Raw genomic sequence first — 23,191 nt, forward strand, 5'->3', positions numbered from 1 at the left:
TAGTGGTAACTACTGGTTTAAAAATTTGAACAATTTGGAAAAATCAGTCAAATCAATCAAAACCCTGAGCATATTCGGTTTTTCTCCTTAGTGCCTTTGTAGACTTCTTCCTTAAAGAATACTTAACTCCCCTCTGCCAGAAATGCCATAAGGGCAGGGGCCAAGTCTTAATCATCTTTGTATCCCTTGCACAGGAGCTAGCACATAATAGGTACTCAGTGTTTGCTAAATGAATAAAAATTAAATGCTCAGATGGCTACTTTATGGAAACTGACTGCCTGGTGGCCACTTTCACTAATAAACAAGGGAAAATAAAGCTAAGACTGGAACAGGAATATTTAGATAAGTGTGCTAAGACTTATGTAAGATAGCACAGTTAGCAAATTTATAAATTATTGGTGAAAGTATAACCTCATTTTATTGTGACTGAATTCATATTCTCAATGCCTGGAACATTTAAGGTACTCAATCATATGCTAATAAAAGCTGTGCCATGATTTTTGGGCTCTATTAAAAAAATAGTCTAAGTTTCATTAAGACTTGTATTCTGCAACAGAAAACCAAACTTAAACAGTATTTAGCATGCCAACATCTGTTACCAAGGCATAAAGCATACAATAGCTACTCACTCCTAATTATTAGAGTGTGACATCATTTACTTAATCAATACTGAGACTATCAGATGCCAGGCAGGGCAGACACTGGTAGATGAGTAACAGTCAAGTAGAAAGGTACATGGTTAACCTTTAAAGGCTGCCCATTTAGTAGTACAGGCACAGTGTGCAGAACTCTGGCAGAGGTAGGGTCTGCTGTCCTCTGATGGCCAAGCAGAAGCAACAAATGCATTAACCACAAGCCTGTGCTTAGACAGGTCCTATTTATGTCATTTGCAAAGGAGAAAATGAAAAAAAACACCAAAGAAATGTACATTGTGAAAATACGAAAAAGGAAACAGTCTGAGTCAGTGGAAATAAGAAAAAGGCAAACAGGATGAGGATAAATGGAATAAGTCTAGAGAATGAAGAAGAAAACAAGTGGATGAAAATTGAGAAAGGAGAGGGCTGCCTGAATAAGCTCAAGGCTATGTCACCACAGACCCCTGATTTAATGAGACAACACAGGCAGAACAGTTTAAAAAGGCAATTACAAATAAGTTGTGTAGTGTTTAGCTATTTCCTATTAGGTATTACTACTGGATTCCCAATGACTCGGACCAAAAATGAAGCAAGTTAAATAAAAAAACTGACATCTGATAATATATCTTGTGATTCAATTCAACCACAGCTTCGAGGTTTAGCAAACATCTCAATCCTCACAACATTCCTGCAAGGTAGGTCAAAACAGATTTGATTCTTCTCAAATGTACAAGAGAAATAGCTCTAGAGAACCAAAGTGACTTGTCCATCAGTAAAGACAAGTCAAGGCAGTGCTTTGGTTTCCTGAGTACCGACTCAGTGTTGCGTTCTGTGAAAGGTGGCTTCATTGCTGTGGAAAACTACGAAAATAACACAGAAGTAAAATGCAACCTTATTTGGTTAAATTCAGTACCACTGAAATCAGGAAATTCCACTGTGTTTAAGAGTCAAATCACTGTTTATGGAGACAAATTTTAATACATCACGGTTTCCTGTTGGGTCTTAATGAGGTTTATACAGAAAATCTCCCTCCTTTTCTTCTATATTTTCCTCATCTTCTTCTTACAGTGCTGGTTGAAGACAGGGGAGGACCCCATGAGGCTATCAGTGGAGTGAGAACCATAGCTGCTATCTGAGTCATCAGGGCTCTGGGGGATCCCGGCTTCACTCATGCCTGACATAGGCTCCTCGAAGACATCACTGCCCAGCACACCATGTCCAGAGACATTGCCTTCCTCACTCTCTTGAGGCTCCATTTTCACATGGGCCAGGTTCCAAAGGGGGGATGCATTTACCTCCGCACCTATAAATAGATTAAATAAAACATACACCTAGTGGTAAGCCAAGGGTAGAACAAAGTAGAATGAATATACCACCCAGGGCAGGCTAACATCTTCGGAGTTCAGTTTTCACTTTGACCCTGGTAGTTGGCTGGAGAATATGGTTGTTAGTCTCTGCTTTTTCATCATCAAAAAGTTACCAACTCTGAATTTCTTTGTACTCCCTTCCTCCACTTCACTGGGCGGCCCTATTTCAATCCCTTTCATCCCCAATCTGTTGGGCTACTCAAGCAAGGAAGTCCAACTAGTCAAACATCCTTGAGCAATTAACACTTCCATCTATCTGGCAGTTGTCTTATTAAATTAAGTACAAGCATCAGGGAGAACCAATACAGAATACTAAGGAAAGAAACTGGATCAACTGAAACAACCCTGGTAATCAACAGATTGCAGCAAATCTGCTGCAAAAGACCTCTTTAAAGTGTTAAAAAGCAAAGACATCACTTTGAGGACAAAGGCATGTCTGACCCAAGCCATGGTGTTTTCAATTGCCTCATATGCATACGAAATACGACAATGAATAAGGAAGATCGATGCCTTTGATGAATAAGGAAGAATTGATGCCTTTGAATTATGGTGTTGGCAAAAAATACTGAATACACCATGGACTGCTAGAAGAACAAACAAATCTATCTTGGAAGAAGTACAGCCAGAATGCTCCTTAGAAGCAAGGATGGCGAGACTTCGTCTCATGTACTTTGGACATGTTATTGGGAGGAACCAGTCCCTGGAGAAGGACATCATGCTTGGTAAAGCAGAGGCTGAGCTAAAAAGAGGAAGACCCTCAACGAGATGGACTGACACCGTGGCTGCAACAATGGGCTCCAACACAGCAACAATTATGAGGATGGTGCAGTACCAGGCAGTGTTTTGTTCTGTCGTACATAGGGTCACTATGAGCCAGAACCAACTCGATGGCACCTAACAACAATGGACAGAACAGATACTGCATCTCCATCCTAACTAGGAATTATTTTAAAGCATGCTTATAAAGCTGTGCTAGTCCTCTCTTCCACCAATTACAAAGAGAAGAAGGTCGACATCTCTAGATCAGTGAGGCTGTGTTTGGTTCAGGACTTTCCATTCTCCGGCCCGCCCCACTTTTGTTCTCTCACCTCCAGAACTTGATTCCAAAAAGCAAAAAGTACTGAGATCAGCAGATTTCCCACAATCAGAGTAAGTTGATCTCCCTTACTTGAAGCCTGTGGTGAAGCTTCAACCTCCAGGTTAGACGGGAAACGCTCACTCTGAGCCCCAAGGACCCCCATGGGCAGTGACTGATCTCCAGAAGCAAGGTCTGCCTCCAGCTCCTCACTGACGGGGAAGGTGATGTCGCTCACAGGTTCCTCCTTGATCTTTACAGGTTTCGTGTCCTCTGTGGCCTTCTCAGGATTGACAATCCTTTCATACTCTTCAGAAAGTTGCTTACTAATCTGTTGGCAAGCAAGAGTTAATCTTCCAAGAAATGTTAAAAACAAGTTGCATAGTCGGCTTGTGGCATCCCATGGAAAAGCTAATAGAATAAGTAACAGAAGGGTTTTAAAATATCAATTGCCAATGGAAGGAACTTGTTTAGTGTTGAATTTGTGTTTATAAGTGATAGAGACATGTAAAGAAAGTTTGGCAGAGACAGCTTGTATGTAAGGCAAAAAATAAAGTTAGGCTGATTAAAGATAAATCAGAAAAGATTAATTTTTGGCTATGAAAATGAACACTTGACTTATCTACCCTAGGTATATAATGAATGGTGTGGGAAACCTTAATCACTTAGCAAAGACTTTCTTGTTGTGTGTTAAAAAACTCCTACTCATATTTTAGATTTGGGGAAATAAACAGTGAACAAATGACATGCATAAGGCCACAAGGGTTGATTAGATATTTCTGGTTCTAACCAAAAATGGTGTCCTCCCTACCCTCTGAGCAATATCACCTCACTTTTTTTGTTTGTTTGTTTTTCATAGCACTTAACACCATCTGAAATTCTTTGATTATTTGTTTACTTGTTTTTGTTTCCCCCTCAACAAGAATGCAAGCCCCAGGAACTTGTCTTGTTAGCACTGTATCCCACAGTGCCTGACTCAGAACACTATTCAATAAATTTTTGTTGAATAAAAGCATGCCAACCACATTCTCTTAGACTCCACATACCTGTCTGTAATTGCTTCCAGAGGAAGTATTATCAATGAATGTGGTCACTATGGAACACAGATAGGGCTATAAGAAAACTAAGTTCCAAGACTCTGTGTTCTGCATTCTAGAGCAAGTGTTGTGGGAACCTGCTGAATACCCCTATACCGGACACCTTTGCCCGTTCCTCCACAGGGTCATCTCACCTGTAGCATGTAACTGTGATAGTCCTTGATGCGGTGCTGCCAGAACTTCTGGAGGGAAAGCACACTGCCAATGCCCACTTCATGGAATACCTGCTCCATAATGTCAGGGAAAGGAGTCTGCCCCAGCCGGGCCTCTCGATCCGCAGCAAAGCGCAGCAACTTGGTAAACTTAAGGCAATACTCATGTGCCACATCAGTTAGGGTCTCCAGGACACTTTCATTAGCACTCTCAAAGCCTGCGTGGGCCAGGATTGTGGCCACTGCCTGGTAGAGGAGCTGTCGACAAGAGTGCCAGCTGAGTTCAGTCACAGGCTCCCCTTTCCCACTGAAAAGTGGAGATACAGTAGTGTTAGTGCTCTCACATAGAGGGGATCTGTCCTGTCTCCCTAAGGGTTTTACAATTCCCATCAAAATGCTGTCCTTGCTTTCCTGGGAAATTTTATCCAGCCTAGTAGCCCAGTTTCATCCTGCTGCTGTCAGGGCATGTCTCACCAACCCGGGGTCATATTTCTGAGCTTCTCCAATTACATAAAATTTAAACAGGCAATACACGTCTATAATAAAAAGTTTAAACAGTACAAAGGGGTATCTAGTAAAAAGTAAGTTTCCTTCTCTTCTACCAACTGCTCAATTTTGATCACTTTCAGGATCTGATTAATTTTAACAGTATAGCTCAGACACTGCTCAATGCTGCTCTAATTTCTAATTAACCACAACCATTTCCTCACATCCTGGGCAATATACGGGCTTTCAGAAATTCAGAGTCCCAATTAAGAAACTCTTTATATAAGGGATCATTTTTAAAACTGGGAAGGCAACTCAATTTTCTAAGAGCAATTTAAACCATGTACAGCTCACAAAACATTTTCATCCTATCCTATGCTGTAAAATGGACAAGGTCCATATTATTATTCCTATTTGACCAGTGAGGAAACTGAGGCTCAAATGGGTTGACTTGTCAAAAGTTATTTATGTATTATCAGTAAATGGTGGAGCGTCTGACTCCATGTTCGTCATAATACACCATTTTGCTCCTAATTCACTACTGCAGAAATCTTCATTTTTCTAAGAAAAGACTTCAAAAAGTTGTCTGATCTCTTCAAAATAACTTATAGCAAGCCTCTAATAATTTATCCACCTCCCCCAAATTCCCATCTGTCCTCTGCCTGCCCTCGACAAGGGAAGTAAACAGAGAAGAATAAAGCAGAACACAGAAAATCACTTTCCCCTGGTCTCCAGGCACCATACAGGGGTGCTGGAAGAGCCATTCACCCACTTTATTATCATCTGTTCAGCAGCAACTATTGCAATTCACATACCTGAATAGTTGGAAAATAGATACCAAGTAACTTTTCATTTAATGTTTCCATTATCATTTTCCATGACCAGTCTCTCTGAGCCAAAGGCTAAAGGCCTCAGAAGTGCCTAATAAACAGAGAGAGCTAAGCCAATATTGCTTTATTTGAATGATGTATGCACCTCTTTCAAAGGAAAATAATTGTTTGGGCACTCCTACAGCTAATATAAATAATTTCTATTATAAAGTTTCTTCAATATGTACAAACAAAACTAGAATATCAAACTAAACATTTGATATTCACAGCTCTTACATGACAATTAAAATCAGAAATTAGACACAAAACTACACAATTCTAACTGACAGCATCAATTTAATATGATGGATGATATTATTTTACTGAAACTAAATTGCTCTCAAAATGTGAATATGGAACTCACTGCTATGGAGCAAGTTTTTCGCGTTGGGTAAAATTTATCCGAGCTTGTGCCATGTAATGACCCTGCTATCCCGTCCCTTTCTGTATTCCAAAGACTTTAAAACCTTGACATCATCAGGCCTTCATCTGGTCCACCTGCAATCCTTACATAAATCTATTTCTGCTCTTTTCTCATTTTTGAGACAATTAAAATAGCAACTATTATCACCAACAGGCAGATGCAATAATCAATATACAGTATCACGTAGTCTTTTTGTCAAAAATATTTAACCGGAATCTAATTTTGAGGAAATAATCAGAAAATCCAGCAAGTGGAACATTCTACAAGACAACTGATCTGGACTCTTAAAAAAAAAAAAAACACTAGTATATTTTTTAAAAAGGTAGGAGCTGTTCTAGCTTAAAAGATACTGAAGAGGCGTAACAATCAAATGCAATGCATGAATTGGGAAAAATATATCTAAAAAAGACATTTTAGGGACAATTGGAAAATCTGAATATGGATATATTAGATGATATTGAATTAATGTTCATTTGCTTTGGTGTGCTGATAGTATTGTGATTATGTCGAAAATTTTCCTTATTTTTAGGATATGCATGCTGAAAAATTTAGGGGTGAAATGTGATGTCTGCAACTGACTTTACAATGTTTGGCAAATAAAACTGTATGTGTGTGTATATACATATATGTATATATATGTGTACACAGTTGCATGTGTATGTTCATACATATACATACACATACATATGTGAGAAAGAAACGGCAAAATTTTAACAATTGAGGAATCAGGTAAAAGGCATTTGGGCATTCATTGTACTATTATTTAAACTTTTCTGTAGGTTTGAAAAATTTCAAAAGAAAAAGAAAAAAAATAATTATTTGGCACCAAATACAAACATACACACTGAAAACTAGCAGTAGCACTAGGTTATAAGGCAGGCATTCAGACAATCTGTAGTAGTGCTTCTCAAAATTAAATATGCATATGACCCTTCTGGGGATTTTGTTAAAATGGAGGTTCTGATTCAGCAGGTCTTGGTGGGGCCTGGGATTCTGCATTTCTAACAAGCTCCCAAGTGATGCTGATGCTGCTAGTCTTGGACTAGATTTTGAGTAGCAAGGATCAAGAATATCCTTGTATTAGTATTTCTTAAATTATGTCATCAAAACAAAAACACAGTTTTAAAATACTTGTATAGAACTTATGGATTCCAAATAATACCAGAATGAGTCCATGAATCCCAAATTGAGGACACAGGGCTAGACCTGTAATAATAATAATAATAATAATAATAAACCCATTGCTGTCTAGTTGATTTCGACTCACAGTGACCCTGTAAGACAGAGAAGAACTGCCCCATAAGGTTTCCAAGGCTGTAATCTTTACCAAAGTAGACTACCCCATCTTTCTCCCACAGAGCAGCTGGTGGGTTCGAACTGCTGACCTTTCAGTTAGCAGCTGAGCACTGAATCACTGTGCCACCAGGGCTCTTCAAACCCATAATATCACTTAATCACTGTGCCACCAGGGCTCTTCTTAAATCAAATGGGCTAAACAATAAGAGCCATAAGGCCATGGCCTGTTTTACATACCAGTGTATTACTTTGCTCTAGTTAAGTGCTTGGCACATAGTAGGTACTCAGTAAATATTTGTTGCATCAAAAATTGAAAGATTAAAGCCTCTGGATTCAGATGATTGGGGTTCAAGTCTTACACTTCCCATTAATTATCTAAGAAACTTTGGCCAAGTCAGTTACTATCTCTTATCCTCAATTTCCTCATGTGGAAAATGGAAATGTTATTACAGGCATACCTTGTTTTATTGTACTTCACTTTATTGTACTTGGCAGATACTGAGTTTTTTTTAACAAACTGAACGTTTGTGGCAACCCTGTGTGGAGCAAGTCTGTCGGCACCATTTTTCCAACAGCACGTGCTTACTTCATGTCTGTGTCACATTTTGGTAATACGCATAATATTTCAAATTTCTCATCATTATTTTATCTGTTATGGTGGTCTGTGATTAGTGATCTTTGATGTTACAGCAAACTTAAATCAATAAATGTTGCGTGTGTTCTCACTGCTTCACCAACTGGCTGTTCCTCGTTTCTCTCCCACTCCTCAGCCCTCCCTATTCCCTGAGACACAACAATATTAAAATTAGGCCAATTAATAACCCTCCTATGGCCTCTAAGTGTTCAAGTGAAAAGAAGAGTCACATGTCTCTCACTTTAAATCAAAAGCTAGACATGATTAAGCTTAGTGAGGAAGGCATGTCAAAAGCCGAGATAGGCTGAAAGCTAGGCCTCTTGTGCCAAGCAGTTAGCCAAGTTGTGAATGCAAAAGAAAAGTTCTTAAAGGAAATTAAAAGTGCTACTCCAGTGAACACACGAATAATAAGAAAGCAAAACAGCCTTATTGCTGATTTGGGGAAAGTTTTAGTGGTCTAGAAAGAAGATCAAACCAGCCACAACATTCCTTTAAGCCAAAGCCTAATCCAGAGCAAGGCTCGAACTCTCTTCAATTCCATAAAGGCTGAGACAAGTGAGGAAGCTGCAGAAGAGAAGTTTGAAGCTAGAAGAGCTTGGTTCATGAGGTTTAAGGAAAGAAGCCATCTCCGTAACATAAAAGAGCAAGGTGAAGCAGCAACTGTTAATGTAGAAGCTGCAGCAAGTTATGCAGAGACCTAGCTGTTGAAGGTGGCTACACTAAACAACAGATTTTCAGTGTAGATGAAACAGCCTTATATTGGAAGAAGATGCCATCTAGGACTTCCATAGTTAGAGAGGAGAAGTCAATGCGTGGCTTCAAAGCTTCAAAGGACAGTCTGACACTCTTGTTAGGGGCTAATGCAGATGGTGACTTTAAGGTGAAGCAAATGCTCATTTACTATTCTGAAAATCCTAGGGTACTTAAGAGTTATGCTAAATCTACTCTGCCTGCACCGTATAACTGAACAACAAAGCCTGAATGACAGCACATCTGTTCACAACATGGTTTACTGAATATTTTAAGCCTACTGTTAAGACCTACTGCTCAGAAAAAAAGATTTCTTTCAAAATATCACTGCTTACTGACAATATACCTGGTTACCCAAGAGCTCTGATGGAGTGTACAAGGAGATTAATGTTGTTTTCATGCCTGCTAATACAACATCCATTCTGCAGCCCATGGATCAAAGAGTAATTTTGACTTTTAAGTCTTATTATTGAAGAAATACATTTTATAAGACTCTTGCTACCATAGATAGTGATTCCTCTGAGTAACGTAGGCAAAGTAAATTGAAAACCTTCTGTAAAGGATTCACCATCCTAAATGCCATTAAGAACATTTGTGATCTATGGGAGGAGGTCAAAATATCAGCGTTAACAGGAGTTTGGAAGAAGTTGATTCCAACTCTCATGGATAACTTTGAGGGGTTCAAGATTTCAGTGGAGGAATAACTGCAGATGTGGTGGAAATAGAAAGAGAACTAGAATTAGAAGTGGAGCCTGAAGGTGTGACTGAATTGCTGCAATCTTATGATAAAACTTTAACGGATAAAGAGTTGCTTCTTATGGATGAGCAAAGAAAGTAGTTTCTTGAGATGGAACCTACTCCTGGTGAAGATGCTATGAACATTGTTCAAATGGCAACAAAGGATTTAGAATATTACATAAATTTAGTTGATAAAGCAGCAGCAGGGTTTGAGAGGATCGACTCCAATTTTGAAAGAAGTTCTACTGTGTGTAAAATGCTATCAAACAGCATCACATGCTACAGAGAAATCTTTTGTAAAAGGAAGAGTCAACTGATGCGGCAAACTTCATTGTTGTCTTATTTTAAGAAATTGCCACAGCCACCCCAACTTTCAGCAACCACCACCCTGATCAGTTAGCAGCCATCAACATCAAGGCAAGACCTTCCACCAGCAAAAAAGATAATGACTTGCTGAAGCCTCAGATGATGGTTAGCATTTTTTAGCAATAAAGTATTTTTAAATTAAGGTATGTACATTTTTTTTAGACATAATATTATTGAACACTTACTAGACTACAGTACCGTGTAAACATAACTTTTACACACACTGGGAAACCAAAAAATTCATGTGATTTGCTTTATTGCTGTATTTCGGTCGTCTGGAACCGAACCCGCAATATCTCTGCAGTATGCCTGTACATGCCTGACAGGGTTGTTGGGGTGATTATTTGAGAAAAGCAGGATAATAGCAAAGCCTTCCCTTACCGATAAAAGTCACTATCTGGGTCACTGTGCCGGATCTGGAATGGTGCATTGGGATTCTTGCAATCTAAAGGCAGGAGGTCATCAGGGAGAGGAGGTGATCCAGGGCAGGAGGGAAGGGGTTCACTCTCTTCAGTCTTTACACCTTCTGTCTGCTGCTGATTCTGGGCCTGAGCGGTGGCAATGAGGTTGCGCAGATGTCGGTTGTGCTGGATCAGCTGAATGGTATGGATGGTGAGGCTGCAAGGCTCTGAGGGGATGTCCAGCATAGTGGGGGGCCTGGGCTTGTTGGCTGAAGGCTGGTGTAAGGGTGGGTCATGGACTTCCACCAGACGGAACTCCCGTGGGAGCAAATCAAAGGAACTTCTATTGGTTTGGTTTGATGAGATTGGTATCTCTCCCCAATATCTCAACATTCTGGACTAAGAAGGGAAGAGCTCTCAGGTTAAATGTAGATGATATCCTAAGAGTGGTGTTTTTAAATCTCCGGCAACCAAAGGTTTTAGGCTTCTGTAGTGAAAAATATCAAGTCTAGCCAACTATTTACGTAGGAAGTAGGCCCTTCAAGATCACCTAGAAAAATGTCAGTGTCAGCAAAACTGTGGGACCAAAGATGTTCTCCCTAAAGAAATTAAGAGAAATATAACTGTTAAATGCCAGTCATCACAATTACAATGGTACTTTCTACTGTACTAAACCACAGGTAAAATTTGGGTAAATAGTATACTAAGAGTTGGAATGGTATCTGGGGCTCTAGTGCCCACACTGTTTTCCATTTCACTTCACTTACTCATACTAGAACTACCATCATCTCCAATCCCGAACAATTTGCAAGGGATGATGCTTAAATATGATGCCTGGAGTATTTCTCAATCAGAGTATCTTGACACATCTGTCTTAGATCAGTAAGAGAAAAGGGAGTAGAGTTAAACATAAGAAAAAATGGTTCTTACTCTGCATGTGTCAACCATGAGAACCTTTTAACTGGTCCTGGTAGAAACGTTTATGAAACACTAATCTAAATGGCCTTATGCTTTCAACTTCTGATATATATGTATAGGAAAGAATCTGAGAGATTTCTGTAGCCTCCTAACTAGTATCCCTTCCTCCAGTCTAACTGTGTCTAATCTATTTTCTATACTTCTGCTAGACTTAATATTTTTAAAACTCAGATCTAATGGTTTCCTACTGCCTATTGGAAAAAATCAGTCAGAATTCTTTGGCCTAGTATTGAACAAAATTCACTCTGGCTTCAACCCACCTTTTCAGATTCCCATATGTCTCCTCAAGTCCAACACACTTTTATCGAATGCCAGGCATTATGTGGGGAGGCAAAGATCAATAATGCAAAATCCTTGTCCTGAGGTGAAAGAGAGAAACATAAACAGAACATTTCAACACGAAAGTATGTGATAAATACTGTTCTAGAGGCATAGACCTAGTACACTGAAAGCACCAAGAAGGAGCTTCCTAGGGGAAATGACCACCTTAGTTCTAACAATATCATACTACTCAGTTTTTTGAGAATGCCATGCGTTTTCACTATTGAGTCTACAAGCTGTGGTCTCTGGCAGAAATGCCCTGCCACCCCCCACATCCCTGGTTGACTTGTATTCCTTCTTAAGTATAGCTTAAGTCATCCCCTTCTGTCATGGATTGAATTGTGTCCCCCCAAAATATCTGTGAAGTTGGCTAGGCCATGATTCCCTGTATTGTGTGACTGTCCCACCATTTTGGCATCTGATGTGATTTTCCTATGTGTTGTAAATCCTATCTCTACAATGTTAATGAGATGAGATATGGAGCAGTTACGCAGACTCAATCTACAAGATTAATCTACAGCTTAAGCCAATCCCTTTTGAGACATAAAAGAGAGAAGCAAGTAGAAAGACAGGGGGTCCTCATACCACCAAGAAAGCAGTGCCAGGAGCAGAGCATGTTCTTTAGACCTCAGGTTCCTGCGCGGAGAAGCTCCTAGACCAAGGCAAGACTGATGACAAGGACCTTCCTCTAGAACCGACAGAGAGAGAAAGCCTTCCCTTAGAGCTGGCGCTCTGAATTTGGTCATCTAGCCTCCCAGACTGTGAGAGAATAAATTTCTCTTTGTTGAAGCCATCTGCTTCTGGTATTTCTGATACAGCAGCAATAGATGACTAAGACAGAATTTGGTACTGGGAGTGGGGTGCTGCTCTAACAAATATCTAAAATGTAAAACTGGTTTTGAAACTGTGAATAGGTAGAGGCTAGAAGAGTTTTAAAGTGCCTAATAGTAAAAGCCTAGTTGGCCTTGAACAGACTGTTGGTGGAATTATGGATTTCAAAGACAATTGTGTTGAGGACTCAGAAGGAAGTGAGGGGAGCTGTCACACTGGAGATGGTGCAGACGGCCAAAGGGAGCAGCAGACAACCAGCAGCACTAGAACCTGGAGACCAGTGCGAGATGGCACTAGAGCCGACCCACAGAGTGAGAGAGCTGAGTGCCTTTGTGCAGGAGGCTTCTTGGTGGAGGAGGGTGCCTCCAGACACATATCAGTGGAGCTAAAGAGCTTTGGAACACTTGCCCCAGCAGGGCAGACACAGGCTGAGAGGCCCGAGGAGCTGAAAGGCCAAGGAACCAGGAAAAGCTGAAGAGACAGGAACACAGGAAGAAGAGCTGCCTCAGTCTCAAAAGGTAAGGCCTTGACCTATGGGGTCTCAAAGGGTGGAGCTGCCAGTCAGATGGACTAGGCGAATGGGGACAACCAAAGCTGAGGGAGCAGAGTTGCCATCCCAGTGGGCCTGGAAGGTGGAGCTGAAGCCTAAGGCCGAGGGGCCTCTACACAGAATCCAGAGAGTATGGCCGATACCTAGAGCCTGGAGGGCAGGGCTATTGTGTAAATGGTCTCAGAAAACAGAGAGAGATTTATATCAAGGAAATGGCTTACACAGTTGTACAGGCTGGAATGTCTCAAGTCCGTGGTTCAAGATACAGGCTTCTCCCAATTCACATAGCTGCAGGAGCTGGCGAACTTGAGGTTAGCAGGTCAGCGAGCAGGGCTCTTGCTCGCAGGCTGTAAAGATCAATGAACCCCAAGATTGGCAGGCAAGATCGCAGATAAGCAGCTAGCTCAAGTCCCAAGAACCAGAGGTCAGACAAACAGGAGCCAGCTGCAGGATCTAGCCTGAGCAAAAAGTCCCCTAGCCTTGCTAGAATGGTCCGCTTATTTTAGATGTGGGCCACATGCCCAAGGAAACTCCCTTTCAACTGATTGGCTACTCACAGCAGATCCCATCATGGAAGTGATCACATATCAAATCTCAACAGGAAAGTGATCACATATTATACGACTGCCAAAACACAGAATCACGGCCCAGCCAAGTTGACAGTCTTAACCATCATACCCTCCGTTACCTCCCTAGTACATCTCCCTTCATTATATTCACACAGCACTTTGCACTTTTCCATCAGCGCATTTATCCCCGGATTTTAACAAGGACTCAATCTCAATCAATTCTATTATCTACTCCTCATGGCCATAATCTTAGTATAGTGTCTGCTACACAGTAATATCTAACATTTCTTGAGTGCTTACTATGTGCCAGGCTTTGCCTTTATTGTAGATACTACTATTATTACCATTTTTTCGGATGTGGAAACTGAGGCCCAATATCTTGCCCAGTGTCACAAGTGGCCGAGGAGGGAAATCAGGATAGTTGGGCTCCAGACTCCGCACTCTTAACCACTAAACTACGCTGCCTCAATAATTGGTTTCGGGAAGAATAGAATAATGAACGAATAAACGAACGAAGTAACAAAAATTCACCTACCTTCACCGAAAGCGCGAAAAGAGAGACGAAGGGCAGGCACCAAGCACAAGGAATGCCCGAGGCCCTCCGCGGGGCTCCTCAGTCACGGTCAGCAGGAGACAACCACAGCATCCTTGGGTTGCCTGATGCCCGGGGCAGCCAGGAGACGGAGAGGTCTGGACCTGCGCCGAGGCAAGGAGGTGCCACTATTCACTGTTGCGACGGATTTACGACTCCGAGAAGCTAGAGGCGATAGTCCTGTCAGGCCCGGAAGGCTAGTTTGTTGATTTGGTCAGAAGCTGCCGGAAGCGCTTCTTTTCACTCAGGTTCTGCCACAGGAAGTTATTACTATCCTGTTGTACCTTATAAAGATGTCCCTATTCTGCTTAGCACTTCTTTTTCTGTTTCTCCTCTTATTACGACCTTCCTTTGTTATCGCACCACTTCGCGACGTTCAGGGTCGTGAAGAAGCGACGCCACCATCGCTACCCAAAGAAGCCGTTGGGAGCTGGGGAGAAGGAGGCGTGAAGAGGAACGTAGCGACCGACGGGTGAGGTTTCCCTGGAACAGATTTCGAGACGTCACCCGGTTGAGTATGGCTGATTTCTTCTCTCAGTCAGAGCCGCTGGCTCCGCTAGAACTCAACCGAGACTTCAAGAAGCCAGCCCTGCCGGTGCCCCCGGCGGTGCAGGTGAAGGTTCCGGTCACTAATCCTTCAAACCCTGAGGAGGTGAAGAAAGAAAGGCCCACGGCGCTGCTGGACACTGATTCCGCGGAGCCCGACGTCTCGCCAGCCCCGCCTGACAGCGGGGAGACTAGGGGTCCACAGGAGGAGAAGCTGCGTCCCCTCACAGCGGCTTCTTCCCCTGGCGGCCCATCCCGAGCGCCTGCCTACCAAGAGCCGCCTTGGGGCGGCCCGGCCACAGCCCCCTACAGCCTAGAGATCCTGAAGGGCGGCATCATTCTTGGCACCCGTAGCTTGAAAGGGGCGAGTCGCTGTCTTTTCGGGCGGCTGTCTAGCTGCGACGTGTGCCTGGAGCACCCTTCGGTGTCTCGGTACCACGCCGTGCTACAGCACAGGGTGTCGGGGCCTGACGGAGAATGCGGCGGCCACGGGCCCGGCTTCTACCTCTACGATCTGGGAAGCACCCATGGCAGTTTTCTCAACAAAACCCGCATCCCACCCCGCACCTATTGTCGGGTCCACGTCGGACATGTTCTTCGCTTTGGAGGCAGCACCCGGCTCTTTATTCTGCAGGTAAATCCGAAAACCTAGAATAGCAATCTGGAGCGCACCGGTCTGGGTCCCTGAGCTCCTTAATCTTTCGCCGAGGAAGGAGATTCTCCCAGCCAGCGATTCCAAAAATGGACGAACCTAGCCCGTCGAGAGAAGAAATCTGATTAATAACTTAGTCAGAGTTAAAAGTTTTATTGGGTGGAAAAACTGTCCTAGAACAGGGAGCACCCCTCAGCAGAGATGACCTTGTCATATTACAAATTTTGGTCGGCTTGTATATAGTACAAACTGCTAGGGGATTTCCCAAAAAGGAAATTTAAAATAATTGGTTGTCATTTACTTAATCGGCAGGAGGTGGCTTGGATTGGTTTACTAAGTCTGCATTCTATAGGTTAGTCATGGCTTATCTGATTATTTGTACTTTTCTTAAAACTGTCTTTAACATGAGTTTTTAGCTTCGTGAAGGGTTAAGAGTTAAGTTTAAAGGAGGTGGGGAGGCACTTTATTTAACAATGTCCCCCCTTCTCTTTATCTTCTTAATCCCAGTAGGATGTAACTACTCTCAAATACCAGCACTTATGAAATAAAATAATAAAAAAAGGCTCTACAGACTTGAATATGTTACTGATTGCCTTTTGAAATTCCTAAGCTAGGGAAGATTGTCCTAACAAAAGAATGAAAACAAGAAGTTTCAATCAGTCGGAGGTTTGGAATCCTTTTTAAGTTGATGAACAAAAGACTCTAGATTTAAACTAGCATTAAGTATTCTAAAAAATTTAAGGGTTGGAACTAGATACGCTAATCCAGAAAGTTCTTGCCAATTGGAAGTGGGAGGCAAAATCTGAGCAGAGAACAAAATAATCATTTTGGCACTCTGGGAATGGATAACATGGTTGCCTACCTGTAAAAGGAATAAAAACAGAATACAAATAAATAAATAAATAAATAATGATACTAGGTATAGCCCAGGTTTGAGGCTCAGTCATGGACTTGACCCCCAGTTAAGGAAGCTGTTTACCTTGTGTCTTAGGCTGGGTTCTCTAGAGGAGCAAAACTATGAAGCATATATATAGAGAGAGAGGGAGGGGGAGAGAGAAAGGGGGAGATTTTTTTTTTTATTGTTGTGCTTTAAGTGAAAGTTTACAATTCGAATTATTCTCTCATACAAAAATTTATACGTACATTGTTTTGTGACCCTACTTGCTCTCTCTATCCTGTGACAGCACACTCTTCCTTTCCATCCCGGATTTCCCGCTTCCATTCAACCAGGGTCTGACCCTCTCTGCCTTCTCATCTCTCCTTGGGACGAGAGCTGCTCATTTAATTTCATATATCTACTTGAGCTAAGAAGCACACTCTTCACGAGTATCATTGTATGTTCCATAGTCCAGTCTAATCTTTGTCTGAAGAATTGGCCTCGGGAATGGTTTTAGTTTTGGGCTGGGAGCCCGGGGGCCACGTCTTCCAGGGTCCCTCCAGTCTCAATTAAACCATTAAGTTTGGTCTTTTTAGTAGAATTTGAGTTCTGCACCCCATTTCTCTCCTGCTTCATCAGGGACTCTCTGTTGTGTTCCCTGTCAGGGCAGTCATTGTGGTAGCTGAGCAATGTCTAATTCTTCTGGTCTCAGGCTGTTGAAGTCTCTGGTTTATGTGGCCCTTTCTGTCTCTTGGGCTAATACTTTCCTTGTGTCCATGGTGTTCTTCATTCTCCTTTACTCCAGGTGGGTTGGGACCAATTAATGCATCTTAGATGGCCACTTGCTAGCCTTTAAGACCCCAGACGCCACTCACCAAAGTGGGATGCAGAACATTTTCTTCAAAAACTTTGTTGTGCTGATTGATCTAGATGTCCCCTGAAAGCATGGTCCCCAGACTCCCACCCCTGCTACTCTGTCCGTTGATGTGTTTGGTTGTACTCAGGAAATTTCTTAGCTTTGGTTTAGTCCAGTTGTGCTCACTTACCCTGTAGTGTGTGCTGTCCTTCCCTTCACCTAAGATAATTCTTATCTACTTTCTAGTTAGTGAATACCCCCTCCCTCCCTCCCTAGCCTGATAACCATCAAAGAATGTTGTCTTCTGTGTTTAAATCTTTTCTTGAGTTTTTATAATAGTGGTCTTATACAATATTTGTCCTTTTGCAACTAAGTTCACTCAGCATAATACCTTCCAGATTCCTCCACATTATGTTTCATGGCTTCATCGTTGTTCTTTATCGTGCATAGTATTCCATTGTGTGGATATACCATAATTTGTTTATCCATTCGTCCATTGATGGGCACCTAGGTTGTTTCCATCTCTGAGCTATCGTGACCAATGCTCCAGTGAACATGGATGTGCATGTATCTATTCATGTGACAGCTTTTAATTCTCTAGGATATATTCCAAGGAGCGAGATGTACTGGATTGTTGGTACTTCTATTTCTAGCTTTTTAAGGAAGCACCGAATCGATTTCCATAGTGGTTGTACCATTTTACATTCCCGCCAACAGTGTATAAGGAGAGAGGGAGATTTATCTCAAGGAAATGGGTCACGTGGATTTAGATGCTGACAAAATGCAAAAGAGCAGAGCTCAAATCCTGGAGAGACTGATCCTCAGACCCTGTGAGATTGATGAGGGGAACAGTGGACACAAAGGGTCCTTGTGGACACCGGCACCTGTTCACTCACCAGCCACACGTTTGTTAAGGGGTATTTTCCGGTTCCCGCTCCTGACACAGAACTGTTGAAAGAAAACATCTGATCAGTAAGTCAATTAGAGTTAAATGTTTTATTGAGTGGAGAAAACTTTGAGAACAGGGAGCACCCCTCAGAAAATATACAGCTTATATGCAGTACAAACTGTTAGGGGATTTCCCAAAAGAGGTATTTAAAGTAATTGGTTGTCATTCACTTAATTGGCAGTTAGCAGCTTGGATTGGTTAATTAAGTTTGTGTGTCTGTATTCTATAGGCCAGTTATGCCTTATTTAATTACTTAAACTTTTCCAAGAACTATGTTTATCGTGAGTTTTTAGTTTCTGTAAAGAGTTAAGAGTTATGTTTAAACAGGCAGGGACCGTATTCTTTTAACACCCCTCAACTCCAGACCTATGTACAGACTGACCTATTTCTGGAAACGACTTCCACAATCCTGAACTCAAAACAAATTCTTTTGCTTGGTTCATCAGGGACCAGAGGAAGACCGAGAGGCGGAATCTGAGTTAACTGTAACACAGTTGAAGGAATTGCGCAAGCAGAAACAAATGATGTTGGAGAAGGAGATGTTAGGAGAAGACTCAGATGAAGAAGAGGAAATGGATACCACCGAAGGGAAGAGAAATACTAGTAGTCAAGATGATGAGATGGGCTGCACCTGGGGAATGGGTAAGACATTAAAATTGCTGCCAGAGGTTAATACTTTAAATTTATTACTTGTGGTACCCTTAAATGTTTTTTATTATACAACTTTTCATAACTCTTTCAGGTAGGGCAGGTGCCATCTTTATACAAATTTTACACACATTTTGGAGGATGGATATACAGGGTATAGAAACATAAAAAGATAATGACCTTAATATGTAGTTGGGAAGACAGGATAAATATTATGAAATTACTTGTGCCAAATTATAAGTGCTGTTAAGAAAAATAAAAGTGCAAGGAAATTATATAGGATTTATTCAAGCAGTTATTCTGTATGCGTACGGAGAGATCATGTTACTTCTAAAAAACAAATAGCTCAATGCTAGTTACAACGAGACTTTTAAGGAAAAGAGGAAAACAGAGTAAAAATTAACCATTAGCTAGTCTCAACATGATTGATTGAAATCGTGACCCCTTTCTGAAATCAGCTGGCATCAAGTTACTAGTTGATTTCTGTGGCTCCCATTCATTTGAAATTGCCTAAAATTAAATTCCTTGTATGAGATAAACTTTAAATGGCTTCATGGTTATCACAGTTGTCTTATCCCAGAGGGGGTTTGTGATTTTATGGTTACCTGTCTCCACATTTCTTTTTATCTATTCTTGGATGTATTTCACGTTGGTCAGTGACCTTTGTGCATGTTCCTGTATGCTCCGAGGCGTCTGTCAATCCCTGTTCTTCAGTCTCTTTCTTTTAATAGTGCCAAACAAAAGCTAAAAACCATAAGTTACCTTACCATGCTACAATAAGGGTTCAGAGAAGGACTTAAACCTGCTCTGTCCAGTGTGGTAGACACTAGCCACATGTAGTTTTTGAGCACTTGAAATGTAGCTAATCCAAATTGACGTGCAGTAAGTGTAAAATACACACTCAGTTTTAAAGATCTAGTGTGAAAAAGAAATGCAAAATATCTCATTCATAATATTTATTGATTACATGTTGAAATGATGATATCACCTGTTTCGTTTTCCTTTTTTAATGTGGCTACTAGAATATTTACGATTACATATATGGCTTTCGTGTTTCTATTGGGCAGCACTGATTTAGATCTTTGGGAAACTGTAAGTATATAAGCAGAAGGGTGTTAAGCTGGGCCTTGCAGGAAAGGAAAAGTAGCCCTTTGAAGCTGAATTTGTGAGTGAACCTTGTGAGTGGTGTTCAGGGCAGGGGGTTGATGATTTTAAGCGAGTGATGAGTAGACTAGTTTAGTTGGCAGATATGGGAAGTTTTAGGAAATTAAAATGGGGACAAAGTTTTAGACCTGTGTCTCAGATGATGAGAATGCCAGGCTGGGGAGCTCAAATTTGTTTTTTTCCATAGAAAACATGGTAAGTAATTTTGCTTTTAAACTATAGTGATGGAGAAAACAAAAATTAAGGTGCTATGAAAACAAATTTTGATGTGTCACACAATTTAGAAAACCTGAAATGTTCCTAACTAGATTATGGTAGTTTTTCCTTCTCTCTCTCTGAAAAACCTTTCTTTTCATCACTGATAACTGAATCGTTATGCAGCCTGAAGGATAGTAGGTGTCATTCAGATTATCTCTTTAGATGTTTTATTTAATTTATTTATTATTTTTTCCCGTTTCCTGTAGGAGAAGATGCTGTAGAGGATGAGGCTGAAGAGAACCCTATTGTCTTAGAATTTCAGCAGGAAAGAGAGGCCTTTTATATAAAGGATCCAAAAAAGGCTCTCCAAGGTTTTTTTGACCGAGAAGGTATGTAAACAGATTCTGACTCTGCCAGTGTCTACAGCAGTGTTGTTTCCCAAGGTTTCAGGTTGAGAGCTACACTTAGAATGCTATATTTTATCTGCCTACCTTTTTGTTCAGTTTTTGCCTTTGTAGTCAGTTGCTTCAGGTTTTTTTTAATTGTACTTTAGATGAAGCTTCACAGAATGAGCTAGCTTCTCATTAAACAGTTAGTACACACCTTGTTTTATGACATTCATTAACAGCCCCATGACGTGACAACACTCTCCCTTCTCGACCTTGGGTTCCCTATTACCAGCTTTCTAGCCCTGCTTGCCTTCTAGTCCTTGCCCCTGAGCTTATGGACCCTTTTAGTTTCGTTTTGTTTTATGGGCCTGTCTAATCTTTGGCTGAAGGATGAACTTGGGGAGTGACTTCGTTACGGAGCTAAAAGACCGTCCGGGGGCCATACTCTCAGGGTTTCTGCAGTCTCTGTCAGGCTAGTAAGTCTGGTCTTTTTTTTTCTTTAATCTTTTTTTTATTGTACTTTAGGTAAAGGTTTATAGAACAAATAGTTTCTCATTAAACAGTCAGTACACATAGTGTTTTATGACACTGGTTAACAACCCACAACATGTCAACACTCGACCTTGGAGGACTTTTTTTTTTTTTTGGTGAAAATACACATAGCCGAAGATACACCATTTCAAAAATTTCTACATGTACAATTCAGTGACATTGATTATGTTCTTCTAGTTGTGCTGCTATTCTCACTTTAAATGAAGGTTTACTGAACAAAATAGTTTCTCATTAAACAGTATATATATTGCCCTATGACAATGCCCCACGACAGGTCAACACTGTCCTTTCTTAAGCTTGGATTCCCGATCATGAGCTTTCCTGTCCCCTCCTGCCTTCTAGTCCTTGTCCCTGCACTGCTGTGCCTCATTAGTCCCATTTTGTTTTATGGGGCTGTCCAATCCCCGGCTGAACGGTGAACCTCGGGAGAGACTTCACCACTGAGCTAAAGGGTATCTGGGGGCCATACTCTCAGGGTTTCTCCAGTCTGTCAGGCCAGTACATCTTTTTTGTGTGTGTGTGTGTTAGAATTTTGTTCTACATCCTTCTCCAGCTCTGTCCCGGACCCTCTGTTGTGATCTCGGTCAGAGCAGTCAGTGGTGGTAGCCTGGCACCATCTAGCTGTACTGGGTTCAGTCTGGTGGAGGCCTTGGTAGCTGTGGTCCATTAGTCCTTTGGACTAATCTTTTCCTTGTATCCTGTTCTCTTCATTCTCTTGCTTCCAAAGGGGTGAGACCAGTGGAGTATCTTAGATGGCCGGTCACACGCTTTTAAGATCCTAGACGCTACTTACCAAAGTAGAATGTAGAACATCTTCTTTATACACTGTGTTACGTCAGTTGAGCTAGATGTTCCCCGAGACCATGGTCCACACAGCACTCGGCCCAGCAATTCAGTCCCTCAGGGTGTTTGGATGTGTCTATGGAGCTTCCATGACCTTGCCTTGTACAAGTGCTGGCTTCCCCAGTATTGTGTACTGTCTTACCCTTCACCAAAGTTACCACTTATTTACTGTCTATTTAGTGTTTTTCCATCCCTGCCTTTCCCCTTCCCTCCCTTGTATCCATCAAAGATTGTTTCTTTTTGTGTGTAAATCTTTTCATGAATTTTTGTAGTAGTGGTCTCATACAATATTTATCCTTTTGTGATTGACATATTTCACTGAGCATAATGCCTTCTGGATTCATCCATGTTGTGAGATGCTTCACAGATTCATCATTGTTCTTTATTGTTGCATAGTACTCCATTGTGTGTATATACCATAGTTTATCCATTCATCTGTTGATGGGCATCTATTTATTGTTTCCATCTTTTTACTATTGTGAACAGTGCTGCAGTGAACATGGGTGTGCATATGTCTATTCATATGATGACTCTTATTTCTCTATGATATATTCCTAGGAGTGGGATTGCTGGAGCATATGGTATTTCTATTTCTAGCTTTCTAAGGAAGCGCTATATCGTTTTCCAAAATGGTTGTACCATTTCACATTCCCTCAGCAGTGCAAAAGAGTTCCAGTCTCCCTGCAGCCTCTCCAACATTTTTTATTTTCTGTTTGTTTTGATTCATGCCAGTAATGCTGGCGTGAGATAGTATGTCATTGTAGTTTTGATTTGCATTTCTCTAATGGCTAGTGATCGTGAGCATTTCCTCATGTGTTTGTTAGCTGCTTGAATGTCTTCTTTGGTGAAGTGTCTGTTTGTCTCCTTCGCCCATTTTTTAAATGGATTATTTGTCTTTTTGTTGTAGAGGTGTTGGATTTTCCTGTAGATTTTAGAGATTAGACCTTTGTCTGATTTGTAATAGTCAAAATTTTTTTCCCAGTCTGTAGGTTCTCCTTTTACTGTTTAGGTGAAGTCTTTTGATGAGTGTAAGTGTTTAATTTTTGGAAGACCCAGTTATCTAGCTTATCTTCTGGAGTTTGTGTGTTGTTAGTTAGGGTCTGTATCCTGTTACTGCTGTGTATTAGGGCCTCTAGCATTGATCTTATTTTTTCTTCTATCATCTTTATAGTTTATGGCTTTATATTTAGTTCTTCGATCCATTTTGAATTAGTTTTTGTGTATGGTGTGAGATATGGGTCCTGTTTCATTTTTTCGCTGATGGACATCCAGTTTTGCCAGCACCATTTGTTAAAAAGACTGTCTTTTCCCCATTTGATGGACTTTGGACCCTTGTTGAAGATCAGGTGACTGTAGGTGGATGAATTTACACCTGGGTTCTCAGTT

At 41.2% G+C, this 23,191-nt stretch overlaps 2 protein-coding genes across 2 annotated transcripts in view; one reads left to right on the forward strand and one right to left on the reverse strand.

Annotated features, from left to right (window-relative positions):
* Positions 1-1,247: 1,247 nt before the first annotated feature.
* SUPT7L (SPT7 like, STAGA complex subunit gamma) lies at positions 1,248-14,475 on the reverse strand. Its single transcript, XM_004377635.2, has 7 exons — positions 14,075-14,475; positions 13,192-13,317; positions 11,529-11,627; positions 10,271-10,889; positions 4,309-4,633; positions 3,171-3,408; positions 1,248-1,938 (listed from the first exon to the last, which is right to left on the reverse strand). The coding sequence occupies exons 4-7, from the start codon at positions 10,681-10,683 to the stop codon at positions 1,676-1,678; spliced, it is 1,239 nt and encodes a 412-aa protein (XP_004377692.1). The 5' UTR covers positions 10,684-10,889; positions 11,529-11,627; positions 13,192-13,317; positions 14,075-14,475; the 3' UTR covers positions 1,248-1,675.
* A 65-nt stretch (positions 14,476-14,540) lies between these two features.
* SLC4A1AP (solute carrier family 4 member 1 adaptor protein) overlaps positions 14,541-23,191 on the forward strand; it is a 37,693-nt gene continuing 29,042 nt past the window's right edge. The window contains exons 1-3 of the mRNA XM_004377637.2: positions 14,541-15,311; positions 18,458-18,653; positions 20,288-20,410. Coding sequence (XP_004377694.1) covers positions 14,649-15,311; positions 18,458-18,653; positions 20,288-20,410 — 982 coding nt within the window. The 5' untranslated portion in view covers positions 14,541-14,648. The remainder of the gene's footprint in view (positions 15,312-18,457; positions 18,654-20,287; positions 20,411-23,191) is intronic.

The sequence above is a fragment of the Trichechus manatus genome, unplaced genomic scaffold (assembly GCF_000243295.1).
Source record: "Trichechus manatus latirostris isolate Lorelei unplaced genomic scaffold, TriManLat1.0 scaffold00052, whole genome shotgun sequence".
Taxonomy (NCBI): domain Eukaryota; kingdom Metazoa; phylum Chordata; class Mammalia; order Sirenia; family Trichechidae; genus Trichechus; species Trichechus manatus.

Coding starts and splice junctions, on each gene's coding strand:
- SUPT7L (XM_004377635.2), bottom strand. CDS start 10,683: ATGTTGAGATATTGGGGAGAGATACCAATCTCATCAAACCAAACCAAT. Junction 4,634..10,270: donor CCAGATAGTGACTTTTATCG/GTAAGGGAAGGC, acceptor TCCACTTTTCAG/TGGGAAAGGGGAGCCTGTGA. Junction 1,939..3,170: donor AGCTTCACCACAGGCTTCAA/GTAAGGGAGATC, acceptor ATCTATTTATAG/GTGCGGAGGTAAATGCATCC.